At 33.8% G+C, this 14,605-nt stretch overlaps 3 protein-coding genes across 3 annotated transcripts in view; 2 read left to right on the forward strand and 1 right to left on the reverse strand.

Annotated features, from left to right (window-relative positions):
- LOC140978971 (F-box/kelch-repeat protein SKIP11-like) overlaps positions 1–6,190 on the reverse strand; it is a 78,992-nt gene extending 72,802 nt beyond the window's left edge. Inside the window, exon 1 of the mRNA XM_073444272.1 lies at positions 6,178–6,190. The gene's annotated coding sequence lies outside the window, so the exon portion shown is untranslated. The remainder of the gene's footprint in view (positions 1–6,177) is intronic.
- LOC140978970 (sucrose transport protein SUC3-like) lies at positions 678–7,142 on the forward strand. Its single transcript, XM_073444270.1, has 14 exons — positions 678–1,209; positions 2,460–2,525; positions 3,107–3,205; positions 3,295–3,359; positions 3,443–3,527; positions 3,622–3,655; positions 4,219–4,318; positions 4,505–4,580; positions 5,107–5,463; positions 5,594–5,737; positions 5,827–6,060; positions 6,197–6,260; positions 6,344–6,387; positions 6,555–7,142. Exons 1-14 carry the CDS (start codon positions 943–945, stop codon positions 6,723–6,725), a joined length of 1,806 nt encoding a protein of 601 aa, XP_073300371.1. The 5' UTR covers positions 678–942; the 3' UTR covers positions 6,726–7,142.
- A 5,273-nt stretch (positions 7,143–12,415) lies between these two features.
- LOC140979885 (homeobox-leucine zipper protein ATHB-13-like) lies at positions 12,416–14,266 on the forward strand. Its single transcript, XM_073445506.1, has 3 exons — positions 12,416–12,793; positions 13,027–13,421; positions 13,586–14,266. Exons 1-3 carry the CDS (start codon positions 12,670–12,672, stop codon positions 13,937–13,939), a joined length of 873 nt encoding a protein of 290 aa, XP_073301607.1. The 5' UTR covers positions 12,416–12,669; the 3' UTR covers positions 13,940–14,266.
- Positions 14,267–14,605: the final 339 nt, after the last annotated feature.

Consider the following 14,605-nt stretch of genomic DNA (forward strand, 5'->3'; position numbering starts at 1 on the left):
AAAATTAAAATTTACTAATTAAAAATAATTATTATTTTCAATTTACAGATCAATAAAATATTATAAATTTTTTTTGTTATGTAATTTAATAAATTTTTAATTTTTTTATAAATTTAATTTTAAATTTTATGATGTTTTGTGATTTGAACTCCAAAAATAAAATGAACGATTTTAATAATTTTGATTTTAAAATATTGTTAGCAATAAAAAAATATGTTTTTAAAAAATACAAATAAAAAAATATATGAATGAGAAAAGAATGAAAATTAGTGTTTGGGTAGAGTATGTGAGTTTGAGAGATTTTCTAATTAAATATACATCCAAATCTTTAGGTTGAATCAATGATATTTTTTGATATTTTATTGTTGTAACTTAGACTTTAATTATTGTACTTAATAGAATTCATCATTAAAAGTCTATTGATATTTTGAATATCTATAGACTTTTGTAGAATTTTTAAAATTCAAGTTTGAATACCACATGATTTTTTAAAATTTTATAAAAATTTACATAAAAAACCACTAAACTCTTATAAAATATATAAAAATTGAATAACTATAAAGTTTTAAAACTCATAAAAATCATTAAAAATCTAAAACCAATACATAAATTTGAGTTCCTACTGATAAAATTAAATTCATAATTATTTATTTTTGCAATTGAAATCTGAACTCGTGGAATTGAAAGTATTCTTTGTGATTTGGCCTTCGCTGTAAAAGCCTGGGGACATCGCGCCATCTTCATCACCTGAAATCAACCATATATCAAATTCAATTCACCATTTTTTCTAACCCTTTTTCCTTAGACCCCAAATCCTGAACAAAGTACTCCATCGGATTTCCAATTCCCTAAATCGACGCCCAATTACACTCCGTTCATGTAAATTACCGCCAGTTTTTTTTTGTTACAGATTAGTTTAATTATCGTCTGATTACACTTGACATGGACGCGGTGTCGATCCGAGTGCCATACAAGAACCTGGAGCAGGAGGTGGAGCTAGCAGGCTTCGACGGTGGGGAGCAGCGACGCCGTTCACAGATCCACGCCTCATCCTTGTCTGATGGTGGAGATTTGCCGCCGGATTCTGATCAGCGTCATCCCCTGCAGAAGCACTGCAGCTTACTGACGCTGATCCTCAGTTGTACGGTCGCCGCTGGGGTACAATTTGGCTGGGCTCTTCAGCTATCTCTCCTCACTCCTTATATTCAGGTATTCACTGAATCTGAAGTATGTTTAATATATTGCTCAATCGCTAAGCATTTGGATCATGGTTGTCATAGAGATGGCTATGGCTAACGTTCAGTGGCAATATCATAGGATGGTTGCAAATAATTTTTGTCTTACAGATTTGAAGAACACTGGAAATGCGTTGAAACTTGTATAGACTACAATTAATCCCAAATTGCCTATTAATCCAGCTTAAATGTCATACATTATTACAGAATACTAGCACCATTGCTTAAAATTAGCTTTTCACGGCTCTTAATATAAGATCCGTGGATAGTAAATTTAAATGAAATATTTTATTTTGTCGTGAATTACATAGTAAATAAGTAAACCTCGTGTAATTACAAAGAGCATGCATGACTAATATGGATTGATGGGTAGGAATGAAATCATTAATATCTTCTTATTGAGAAGCATGTGAAGGCAAGTGATCTCAATAAGTGGATAAAAAAATACATTAAAACCAAATTGTCGATATAGATATTGAATTTATCAGTATCATCTATAAACTTTAATTGATTGGATGGACTGTATATGGACTTAACGGTAGTTCATTTCCTAGACTATGTATTATCAGAATTCTTGATGCCAACTTACCAATATTGCCACAGTTACTACTGGAAGATCCATATCACACCCACACCACATCTTATGGACTGAATGTGTATGTAACAGTTCGTTGCCACAATGATAATATTGAACCCCTCAATACCCAGCAGTACTATCAATACCACCGGTAATGGTGTCCATTACTTGTATTGGAAGATAGATCATTACAATTTCTACTTCGCGAGGGTCTGTAATCCTTTTTGTTTTTTATGCTAATTATTTGATCTCTTCTCCTGACATTTTATCTTTCTTAATTTTTGCTCTTGTGTTTTTGTGTTCCTTCTTTCCTTAACCAAGTTTATTTTACTCCCATGTCACTGCTCAATTCAACGTTATTTCGTTTTTTCCGCCCTTTTTCTCCCTATGTGTTGCAGTCACACTCCAACCTATATTAGAAAAGAACTGTGGAAAAGAATCACGTGTTCTATTTCAAGGACGGTGTTACATCGACCCAATTATGATATACATGCTTGCACGAAGCTTTTTGTGTTGTGTCGGGAATTGTAATGTTGAAGGAATGCCAATTAATGCAATCCTTTGTTATATGCACGCATAAAACCTCATTTGATAACTGGTGATCCTTTTTCCTGTTTGTTTAACTTTTGTGTTTTCTTTTTGTCCAGACACTTGGTGTAGAACATGCCTTTTCTTCATTTATATGGTTATGTGGACCCATAACAGGCCTTGTGGTATGTATTAACAAATTTTTGTTTCAAAATTTTGAAGTTCTTGCTTTAGTTCTATATTTTTCTGTTTAAGATGCTTAGTTCACTTCCAAGGTTTATGAAATTTTTACTCACACCGGGGTATCTTTTTCTTTACATTTTGAATTTTGGTTTCATATCTTTGCTCGTGTTTCTTTTTATGTTACTGTTTATGTTACATGATGTTGAACATGTTTTCTAGCTAGATTTTGAAGATTCTTTGTCATATATTTGTAAAAGAGGCTTACAGTATTTTGGGGTTCATTGTGTTGATCTTCATTTGGATAATTTTGTGGCAGAATGTCTAGTGTGATAGCATGTACACATTTCTTGCTGTTACCTTCAGATTAAGTCGTTGAGCTAGGGATTATTTGGAGTTCTAATTCATCATTTTTATGGTATAATAACATTTAGGTCTGATCAAAGTAGGAGTTAAGGTTCTAAAACTAAGAAACCGAGGAACAGGAGGACAAACTTGATGATGATTGAATAAAACGTTAATTTCTAGCCTTTAGCTGCATCTGTTGCCATCATTTGCTGGGATGGTGTATTTGTGCTGTTTCCAGGTACAACCCTGTGTTGGCGTATGGAGCGATAAATGCTCTTCAAAATATGGTAGAAGAAGACCTTTTATTTTGATAGGGGCTCTCATGATCTCAATTGCGGTAAGTATATGGCAGCTGCTGCTTCCCCTGTTCTCCTTTTGTGGTTGAGATCGATTTGTCATAGCAGCTAAGCTACTCTTGTAATATAGGTGATAATAATTGGATTTTCTGCAGACATTGGTTATCTTTTAGGTGATACAAAAGAGCATTGCAGGTTTTTTCAACTTCTTAATTATTTCCTTTTTCATTTTCTCTTGTCTAATGTGAAATGTGCTTAACCAACTCGTGCAAATGCAGCACATTTAAAGGTACTCGTACAAGAGCTGCTGTGGTCTTCATAATTGGGTTTTGGATGCTGGACCTTGCGAACAACACTGTGCAGGTGAGTTTTTAAAACATCATTTCATACTACACATGGTATCAAGAGCTGAAGAATTTGTTCACATAAAGAACACTTATTTTTCTGATCATTTCAGGGTCCAGCTCGAGCTCTCTTGGCTGACTTATCAGGTATAATCACCCTGCTTACTGTGTCTCACCCCTAAAGAAGGGGCTGGTTTGTCATTGGGCACGAAGCTGTTGACATTTATGAATTGAGAGCCTTTACAAGTTCAATCTAATCCGTTGTGAAATCCAGCTCCTTTTATGATTAGCCTCTAATGCTGCTGCAGGAAATGCCTCGTGTTTTGCATCTTTTTTGAATGAAAATAACCCTTCCCTAGCAAGTTATCTCCTTGCTCCTGTGCACCTTAAACATTTGTTTGAGTTTTCAAACGTCCAAACTCCAAAGAATCACTTTGAACAGCCTTGAAAGAAGAACAGAAATTTGTTTTATTCACTGAAAACTGGGAAATGCACAACACCTCTTCAACTTTATTCCCCTTTCTTCACCGCCTATTTTTCTGAATTGTAAATATGGCAATTGTATACATTAGCCCTCCTGTTCTTCTCCGTTTTTTATTTTCTTTTTATTGAATACTGCATCTTATTTTTTATTATCTTGTGCGTATCATATGGTACATAGGACAAGCATATTTTTGTCATGGATAAGTAAAAATAATCATCCATCGTAGGTCCTGATCAAAGAAACTCAGCCAATGCTGTTTTTTGCTCTTGGATGGCTGTTGGAAATATTCTTGGATTTTCCTCTGGGGCTAGTGGAAGTTGGCACAGGTGATGTATTTTAGAAGTACTTATGTTTCGTATCTTGTTTGTTGCTAATTTGATATTGTGTTTTCCCGTGGTGCATTGGTTCAGTCTGATTTAAATTGTTCAATGATGTTAGCATTTCACGTTAATGATTCTCTTATTTCGTAAACTGCATTAAATGATTAATACATTTATATGTGTTCTTGGCAGGTGGTTTCCGTTTTTGACAAGTAGAGCTTGTTGTGAACCATGTGGGAATCTCAAAGCAGCTTTTTTAGTTGCAGTGGTGAGTTATTGTCATCAGAAAGAGTCCATGCATGGTTGAGACTACTCATAGAAACAAATTATTTTCTTGCTCTATATAAATATCTTTTTTAGTGAAGGGAACTGCATTCATATTCATTACCATCTCTAATCACTTGCTTACTCTATTTCTAAATGTTACCTGGAAAAATCTGGTTAATGGTCCATAAAGTTTTCTGGTGACCTATTTTATCATAAAATCTTAATATAATTTTGTTGCATATGAGATTCGTTGCTGAAGTAGGTCACTTTTGTATGTTTCGCCGAGGCCAATTTATGAGTAAACATGATTAAATTTGAGCAACGAACAAGATATTTTCTCCTTTATAAGCATGTAATATGACGCAATTTGTGGCAGTGTTTTGTTTTTCTTGTACTGAGGCAGACTTTCTGCATGTATTAGTATTTCATTTTCTTTAATGTGAAAAATACCTTTGCAAATTCGTTTTGCTGTTATACTTTTACTTCCAGCTTTTAGATTGCATTTCTGATTTCTGAGTCATGCATAGGTCTTCCTTGCGGTTTGTACGCTTGTGACACTTTACTTTGCAAAGGAAGTTCCATTGATCCCAAAACAAGCTCACCGTCTATCAGATTCTGCTCCTCTCTTGGATGATCCTCTGCCAAATGGAGATGACTTTGCAAAGTCAAAAGTTGATACAGAAATGAAATATAATGTGGTGGAAATCAAGTCTGAGAGGAAGCAAACAATAATTAACAGTGATGGGATTGAACAAAAAAATCAGGAAAATGATGATGATAATTTCTTCGACAGCCCTGGAGCAGTACTGGTGAATATACTAACCAGCTTACGTCATTTACCTCCAGATATGAATTCAGTGCTGGTAGTCATGGCATTTACCTGGGTAAGGACTCTCTTGGGATTTTTTTCTAGCATTAGTTTCTGCATATTTATCAGAATTATGGCCATGTCTTGTTTTCGTCTTTTCATGAATGCTTTGGCTAAATTTAGTAATTTTTTCCTGTTACAATCAGTTGTCGTGGTTTCCCTTTTTTCTCTTCGACACCGATTGGATGGGGAGAGAAGTTTTTCATGGCGACCCAAAAGGAGACGTACCCGAAGTTCAAGCATATAATCAAGGTGTCAGAGAAGGTGCATTTGGTCTGCTATTGAACTCGGTAAGAATTCAAAAAATTCCTGAAAATTTGCTCATGATTGTGTTACCACTTGGTCCCTGTTCTCAGTTTTCTTTATTCTTTTCTTGTAGGTTGTTTTGGGCGTCAGCTCTTTCTTCATTGAACCAATGTGCCAGTGGATGGGGGCAAAACTTGTTTGGGCTAGTAGCAATTTTATGGTGTTTCTCTGCATGGCAGGTACTGCCATCATCAGCTTGGTATCTATGAGACAGAATTCTGGAGGGATCCAACATGTCATTGGGGCAAGTGGAGCTTCCAAAGTAGCATCTCTAATTGTTTTTGCTCTTCTTGGTCTTCCTCTTGCTGTAAGTATTTCTTTGCTCTACCACTTTTCTTGGTTCCCAATGTGATATGTTAAAAATTAATTGTACAAGAAAGAATTGCAGTTCCACCGCCAATTTAATGACATGTAATGCTGAAGCCTTTAAATTTGTGTTGTAGATCACTTATAGCGTACCCTTCTCTGTCACGGCTGAATTGACTGCTGATTCAGGAGGTGGCCAAGGTACATACATTTTCTTGCTCTTTTTTCAGTTCTCGTCTATTTGATAAGCTCTTATCTTTGATGAAGATGTGTATTTTTTTCAGGGTTGGCAATTGGGGTTCTAAATCTCGCCATCGTTATACCTCAGGTAGCTACCATTACACTTGTCTGTGTTAATCCATTTTCCATGCCACCGTAATTATAAATCCTCAAAATGGGTATAGGTCGACGATTATCGCGTTTAATACTTCTGTTAATTCACTATCATATAATTTGGGGGTATGATGGACTCATAGAATTGTTTGTTTTTTTTAGATGATTATATCCCTTGGTGCGGGTCCATGGGATGCTTTATTTGGTGGTGGTAACCTTCCTGCATTTGTTTTGGCCTCGATAAGTGCTCTAGTAGCTGGTGTTATCGCACTTCGCAAGTTACCGACTCTTTCAAGCAGTTCTTATAAATCAGCTGGATTCCATTTTGGTTGATCAATTTTGTGATGCTTCTCCACTTTCCAAAAGTTATGTGATGAAAATATTTGACGACTCAGACATGCAGATGTATCTAAGCATTCAGGTACTATTCCCACTTGCAGAGATGAGAGCAGTCACATTCTTTCATTATTTTTCCAGGGCATAGGACTTTACCACACGTAGTGTATAGTAATTACATGTAAACGTTACAATACGTAGTTTTGATACCTCAAATTCGAGCGAACATGGTACAGAAACAACTCTTAGATCTGATGTAGGCAACTTTTTCTTGTAATAACTGCGATATTTTTTCATTGCAGCATGTAGGTATGTAATAATGCTAGATTTTTAATACAGTGGTGAATGAGAAAAAAATATCGGCGATGCGCGAAATCTCTCGAACTGAAGTTTAGTTCTGCAGTTTGATATCAATGAAGTTTTAATCGTTTTTTGAATCATAAACATTGAACTTTGGGTGACTTTTTAATCCCTACTCGTGTGTAGTAATTGGAATAAATTCATACCAAACTCTAATGTAATGAAAACATGAATTCAACAATCACACTTATATTGAATGATTATCTGTATTTATTTTTTCACTCGCTGTTTGAATAAAAGAATCGTTAAATCATCAGTGAAATCCTCGACGCCAACAATATCCCTCCACTTAATTGTTGCTAGAACATTCTCAATTGGCCCTACGCTACTTATAATATAGTCAAAAGCACTAGAAAAACAAAAGATACTAAAAATTAATTGAATGCATAACTTAATGGTAGCTGATAATAGCGACCGATCCAAGAAATTTGGGATGTGGGCACGAGATTACTGAAGGTAGGCGAATTGATATATATACATCTGAGGGGTAAATTATTAAAAAAAAACATATGTATGTAAATTTTGAATTTTCTTGAAAATTACACCATCGCATCGAGGGTTGTTGAAAAATCATTTTCACAAGGAAGAAAGAGCGAAAAGGGTGACGTAAGGCATAAAAGAGCACATGGACATCAGTTTTTCTGGAGCTGAAACGCTCCAGATAAGGCATGAAGGCATGTGGAGGAGAATATTCAACTCTTTATTTCAATAAACCCAAAAAAAAAAAAAAAAAAAAANACATAGCTCGTGTCTGGTTTTATTTTCTCCAAATATATTTGAATTGATAGATTTTTTACATGGAAATTAACTCGAACGTGTTGAAAATATTTTAAGATAAGTCACACACATCATCCATTTAACAGTCGAATGGGATACATCAACTTTCAGATGATGCTATATACCGCTAGTTGGTATCAAATGAAATACATAATTCACCTATCCCTCGTCCCGAAATTAAAAAACTAAATGCCCGATGAACTTTCTTTACCTTAACAAAAACTTTCATGACACCGTCTTACAGATTAATTTTGTGATAAAGATATCCAATTTGACTCGATCCATGAAAATGTATTATTTTTTATAGTCAAATTCCAAATATTCGGAAACATTCAATCATCTAGTGTGGTCTCATCCTTATTCAAACCAATCGATTCTCAACAGCAATGTTTAGTACCTGGGAAGAGATTCATTTTTATAGGTCTACACACATGATCCCCTCCCAAATCAAGTAGTTCATTTTTATTTATTTATTTCTCATATTAATATTAAAAAAAAACATCAATTCGAGTTGAGACAGAAAAATATCACCCCATATATGATCATCGAATACAAATAGTATCTTCCATAACACATGATCACAAAGTATATATTAATTTTTTTTAAAATAAACATACCACAAAATATGTTTTGTTGTTTTTATGATAGATCATGACAATTCTACTCAATATCAAACCCGAAAATTCATTTTTGTGGAGGCAACAAATTATTAATTATATGTATCTAAATTATGTATAAATGTTTATAGATATATATACATCTATATTCAAATTTGAGGTGAACCAGACGATGGGAGAACATGCATTGATCCATAGCGTCAGCCTTGCAGCTAGCTTCCAACTAATAAAGTCATTTGATATTCTTCTCTCGACCTCTATAAAATTAGCTAACAGGACCCCACTTAACCATCATTACCCAACGAGTTTGTTTGACCCTACTCACGTAGATAGTGTCTCAAAATTTAAAAATCGACGTGTCAAATTTTGACAAGTATCAACTTTTCATTGCATGGAACTGACACACGTCGATTTTTCAATAGTTTGGGTCACTATCCAAATGGTAGGGTCCAACAAACCAAATTCAAGGTTTGGTGGATCCAATTCAATGTGTATATATGAATATTGAATGGTGCATATCTTTGGAAAAAAAATATTGTGGATACCCTAAAGGCTAAAAGTTGCAAATAAATGCTCCTTCATGGAAAGGAACATTTTACATCTACCTAATAGCTAGCTTCCTCAACTAGCTAGGTTTTTCCCAAACTCCAATTGCATGAACACGCAAATATACATATGGGACGGATGAAGTATTTATATATATGTCTGGTTTCACATCCGTTTGTTTAAAATTTTGGTTACGATCATGCGTATATGACTATATATATGTACATGTTTATGTTTACGAAAAAACATGATTTACGTACTCGTGTTTATATGTTACTCTTAGTATTTTTTTTTAAAAAATATAATAACAGTCAATATATATAATATGCATACATATAATATATTGTATTTTTTTTAAAAAAATTTAACATATTTGGAATTAATCTATATTATACGTATGCATATTATATATTATATCTATGCATTGATGGCGCCGCTAGACCTGGAATTCCAGCTAAGCGGGGACTCCTTCCCACGCCCACCAGGCAGAGTCGGATCTGCAGACGACTGATGACAATTAATTTGTGAATGAATGTCTTGTTGCTAATTAATGAACACCAAAAAGTGAAAATAATCTATTTGTTAAAAATAAAAATTTACGGTAAAAAATAACAATATCAAAGTCATACAAAATATATTAAACTGCACACTTTATAAAATTTTGTATATTCAATTGTATGTTTTCTTCACAAATTAAGAGACCTATTTATAGAATTTCTTTGGAAATAATCCAAAAATAAATACATCATTACATACATCATTGTACACTAATTTTCAATATTTACAACTCTTATTTTCAACTTTCAATAATTTCAACTCTTATTTTCAACACTATTCATATTCTTATGTCATATTAATAATTTATTTATTTTACCTTCAAAAAAAATAATTTATTTTGTATGAATATGGAAAGCAAGTGATGTTATTCAATTAAATCACCATTCTTGTATAATCAATTTAGTACAATAATTGTATATGCTTGGAAAACAACCGAGCTGTGATACTTGAGTTGTTGTGTTATTTAAATGATCTGAGTTGTTCCGTTACCACCGACTATAACTTTTAGTAAAACAGCAAAGTGATCGGTCTCTACAATTATAACATTTTGTTAGGAATATTATCTCCTCTAACATAGACAAAATGAGGAGAGGATATATATAAATTTTAATTTCAATGTTGATTACTTTTTAAATTCCTTATAAATATGTGGTGAATTTTACATTTCGACTACTGCCTTTGGCATAGGGAAATAAAGAAATTTCAAGGGCCATGACGTAGTCAAGGGCTAATATATAGCGAACCAAGTTAATGAATAATTTGAAATATATATAAAATGAAACTTGATTTCACATGTAAAATTAAATTTTTTTGAAATGTAAATATTAATTTATTCGGTCAATGAAAATAATTGATATGGTCTAATTGACCCCGAGGATGTACAATTGGACAAAAGAGGAAGGGACAGCATGGGATGGCCAAGAAAAAGATATTGGTTTTTTGTGCCCTTTATTTTTATTTTATTTTATTCCAATTTTTTTTTTGGACGTGTTTTTTTTACCCTATTCTCTTAGCAAAATGGTTAGCTAGCTAATAGGATAATGGGATGGGAAAGAGGAGTGGGGTTGATGTTGGTTCATGCATGATATATGTTGGTTGGTTGGCTAGCAAACCCTAACCCCACCCCACCCCCACCCCCGCGCACCCCTCTTCTTTCTTTGGACCCATCCTTTAAATTCTTGCACCCTTTTTCGATCTTAATCCATTCGCAACTGACATATATTAATTTGAGTATTTGCTCTATTTATTCATACATCGGATGCCTTGTTAATGTAGTTACATATTTTGTAGGTTAATTTTACAAGTTTTTTGACATAAAACATATGTGGACGACCATAAACTAATCAAGATTACATTTTTAATCATGTTTTCATCGAAACGCTGATACGACACATCGGATACAAATGTTAAAAAACCCCCAAGTTATTGCACTAAAGTTAGATTTTGAGCAGTTTAATTAGAGGATGGATTTATCGAAATTTTCCAAGATGTTGAATTGTGTAACTTGTTAATAGGTTAAAAAAAAATTTATTTTGAAAAGAGAAAACATGTTTTATTCTCTTCCCCCACTCTTCCATATTTTTAGGTCTGGACATGTAACCTATATTTAGGATGAAGACTGATATTTTGTCGTAGTAAAGTTCGAATATAATAGCACTAAATTACAATTAAAATGTTTTAGAACTAAAAACAAAATGAAATATCACAATTTGATCGCTACATTCCACTGATTTGTGAAAGCAAATAATTATTGCCTATGAGTGCAAACGTTATGAGTGAAAAATAATTAATATATTTTATTAGTCCTTCGAGTTCATTGAAGGGGCGGAATTGATGGCTATTCTCAGATTCAATCGAGGCGAGATCGTGGTCCAGATGGGTAGATCATTACGGAAATCAGATTTTGCTTGGAATCTTCGGATTTTATATCACTTCGACATGTGAGAAGAGCGTCGAACAAAGCAGCTCATTATCTAGCGAGTGAAGCTATTAAGAATGATGTTATTGGGGAATGATTTAATTGTATGTTTTCATCAACCTTTATGAACATTGTATTGACTGACTCTTTGGAGATGAATTAATGAATAGGTATGATTTATTTAAAAAAAATAAATAAATAAAAAAAAATTATCCTATTAAAAGCTATGTAGCATGAGCCCATTTCTTCTTCTTTAGCCAGGGAATCAGACTATACAAATTTTTGTCAACTTGCCCTTTTATTCCAAAATTTCAATGACAACTGTCCATGTTGAAAAATAAAGGCACCCAACTTTTACAAGAAAATAATCAAAATTTCCCCTCGATTTTCCATTTGCTAAACAATGATCAAAATGAAATATCAGTCATATTTCAAGGTTAATATTTCAAAAATTTGAGTGAGATCCCTACAAAATTTCTTATTTTTTTGCCGCAAATTTTAACCATTAATTTAAAAACTACAACTGGCAAGATAATTTATTTAACATTAACAAACTTCTAAGAATAGGTCTCTTGTGAGACGTATTCACAATAAAAAGTAATATTCTTAGCATAAAAAGTAATACTTTTTTATGTATGACCCAAATAAGATATCTATCCCAAAAAATATAATACTACCCGTGAGACCGTCTTATACAAGTTTTTGTTAACTTCTAAATGGCAGAGTCTTGCTCTAAATTCTTTAGTTAATATTCTTAAATGGGATCTAAAATTTACTACCTTATATTTAAATATTCTATCCATCTCATTGCAATAAAAGTAAAATGAATAATACAAAAATCCCACTTCTCACAAATGAAAAACATCGCACAACACAACAAAACACACACAATTTACAGAAAAATTAAAGGGAAGCATTTATTTTTTATTTTTTTGGTTACTTTGAATCTGATAAGGTATATAAGCTATCTCCATCAGTTCAATGAATGCATCTTCTCTTTTGATTTGAAAACAGTCCCTAGTTTCTATATTTCTATATTATATTATATATGTTATATTTTGCTCACTTTTCAATCTCTTTCTCAAGAATCATGACTTGTGGATCGGTATACCTCTCACTTCAGCTGCAGGTGGAACAGTTTTATAGGTGATTATCTGTGCTGAAAATGGCGTTTTTTCACTCCAATTTTATGCTGCAAACTCCTCATCATCACGAAGATGATCACGATCAGCCCTCCACTTCTCTTGCCGTACCGATTCTTCCTTCTTGCAGTCCCCAAGAGTTTCATGGTACTTCTGTTTTTCTTACACCAATTTGTTCTCGCAGGGAATTTATAATTCTGTTGTGTGAATGCTCTGAAGTGCATTCAAGGATTTATTTAATGGGTCATGTGCATCACTTCATTTTTCATGGCAATTGATCGTCACATGGAATCTTGAAATTTTCATTCATTTATCACTAATTATAATGATTATCTTTAAACCCTAAATCTTTGTGTACTCTATATATATTCTTGGTGTAGGCGGCGTGGCTTCACTACTAGGGAAGAGATCATCCTTGTCATTTGCCACCGGAATCGACATCTGCGAGGAGATAAACAATCACCGGGATCAGGATGAGCTATCCGACGACGGATCCCAGCTCGGGGAGAAGAAGAAGAGGCTGAACATGGAGCAAGTGAAGACACTTGAAAAGAACTTCGAACTGGGAAACAAGCTGGAGCCCGAAAGGAAGCTCCAGCTGGCCCGGGCCCTCGGGCTTCAGCCCAGACAGATCGCCATATGGTTTCAGAACAGGAGAGCGAGATGGAAGACGAAGCAACTGGAGAAAGATTATGAGATTTTGAAGAGACAATTTGATGCTGTCAAGTCAGAAAACGATGCACTCCAAGTAAAGAATCAGAAACTCCATGCTGAGGTAAAGTTCACATTTTCTTTTACATTTTGATTTTCCTAGTAAATATTTTTCTGTGAATTTAAAGAATATATGAATATTCCAAGAAACACAGATAAAAAATCTCAGCAACAGTTTGAACATAAAAACGTTATCTGCATTAGTGAAAACAATCAAAGATTTTGCAGATTCTGTCACTGAAGACGAGGGAGCCAACAGAATCCATCAATCTGAACAAAGAAACAGAAGGTTCCAGCAGCAACAGAAGCGAAAACAGCTCAGAAATCAAGCTGGACATATCGAGAAATCCAGCCATCGATAGCCCAATCTTACCCACAAGCAGGCAATTCTTCCCATCTTCACTCAGGCCTAATGGAATCTCACATCTCTTCCAAAATTTGACGTCCTCGAGGCCCGAAAATCAGGGTCCAAAGATGGATCATCACCAAAATGTCAAGGAGGAAAGCCTTTGCAATATGTTCTGCGGGATGGATGATCAGACAGGCTTTTGGCCATGGCTAGAGCAACAACATTTCAATTAAGACACATCGGGATTTCGTGCGCTTAAATGGCCTGAAAACTTATTCAAATTTGATTATACATCAAGATGGGATGGCCAAATTATCATATATTATAAGTATTGATGATTAAATTTCTTGTTTCCATACTTTAGAACTGGTGTACAAAGTAGTAGAATGTGGAATACCTCCACTTGAGGAGGGGAATTGAAGAAGAAAGGATCCATCGAGTTTCTCGGAGAGAATAAAGAATCATGTGGATATAATATATATGTTTTTTCTTTCACGTAAGATCACCAAAAATGTCTATCATATTCAAATTCAATTGTTAAATTTTGTTATCTAATGTTACATCATGTCTCTAAACTATTCCCCCTTCTCTTGATCTCCATTTAATCTCTTTAAAATTCTTCATAAATTAAAATATTATTTCTTAACATAATAATTATTCGTGGGCTCGATAATATATATCTTAGCAATCGATAAAAAGAAACCAATAAATGTTACGAAAATCGGTTACGCCGGTGCCGACCCTTCTGTTAGTATCAATGGCTAAAAAAAATAACCAAAAGACCAGATTTTTAACCATTGATGCCGGTGGAATAATACCGAAAAATATACAAAATTTTCGACGATTTTTTTTGAGAATGTGTTTATAAGAAAAAAAAAAAGGTAAGAATGAAGCACAAA

Source organism: Primulina huaijiensis, chromosome 6, assembly GCF_012295235.1.
Source record: "Primulina huaijiensis isolate GDHJ02 chromosome 6, ASM1229523v2, whole genome shotgun sequence".
Lineage (NCBI taxonomy): Eukaryota > Viridiplantae > Streptophyta > Magnoliopsida > Lamiales > Gesneriaceae > Primulina > Primulina huaijiensis.

Coding starts and splice junctions, on each gene's coding strand:
- LOC140978970 (XM_073444270.1), top strand. CDS start 943: ATGGACGCGGTGTCGATCCGAGTGCCATACAAGAACCTGGAGCAGGAG. Junction 3,656..4,218: donor TCTCTTGGCTGACTTATCAG/GTATAATCACCC, acceptor CATCCATCGTAG/GTCCTGATCAAAGAAACTCA. Junction 6,261..6,343: donor TGATTCAGGAGGTGGCCAAG/GTACATACATTT, acceptor TATTTTTTTCAG/GGTTGGCAATTGGGGTTCTA.
- LOC140979885 (XM_073445506.1), top strand. CDS start 12,670: ATGGCGTTTTTTCACTCCAATTTTATGCTGCAAACTCCTCATCATCAC. Junction 12,794..13,026: donor CAGTCCCCAAGAGTTTCATG/GTACTTCTGTTT, acceptor TTCTTGGTGTAG/GCGGCGTGGCTTCACTACTA. Junction 13,422..13,585: donor ATCAGAAACTCCATGCTGAG/GTAAAGTTCACA, acceptor AAGATTTTGCAG/ATTCTGTCACTGAAGACGAG.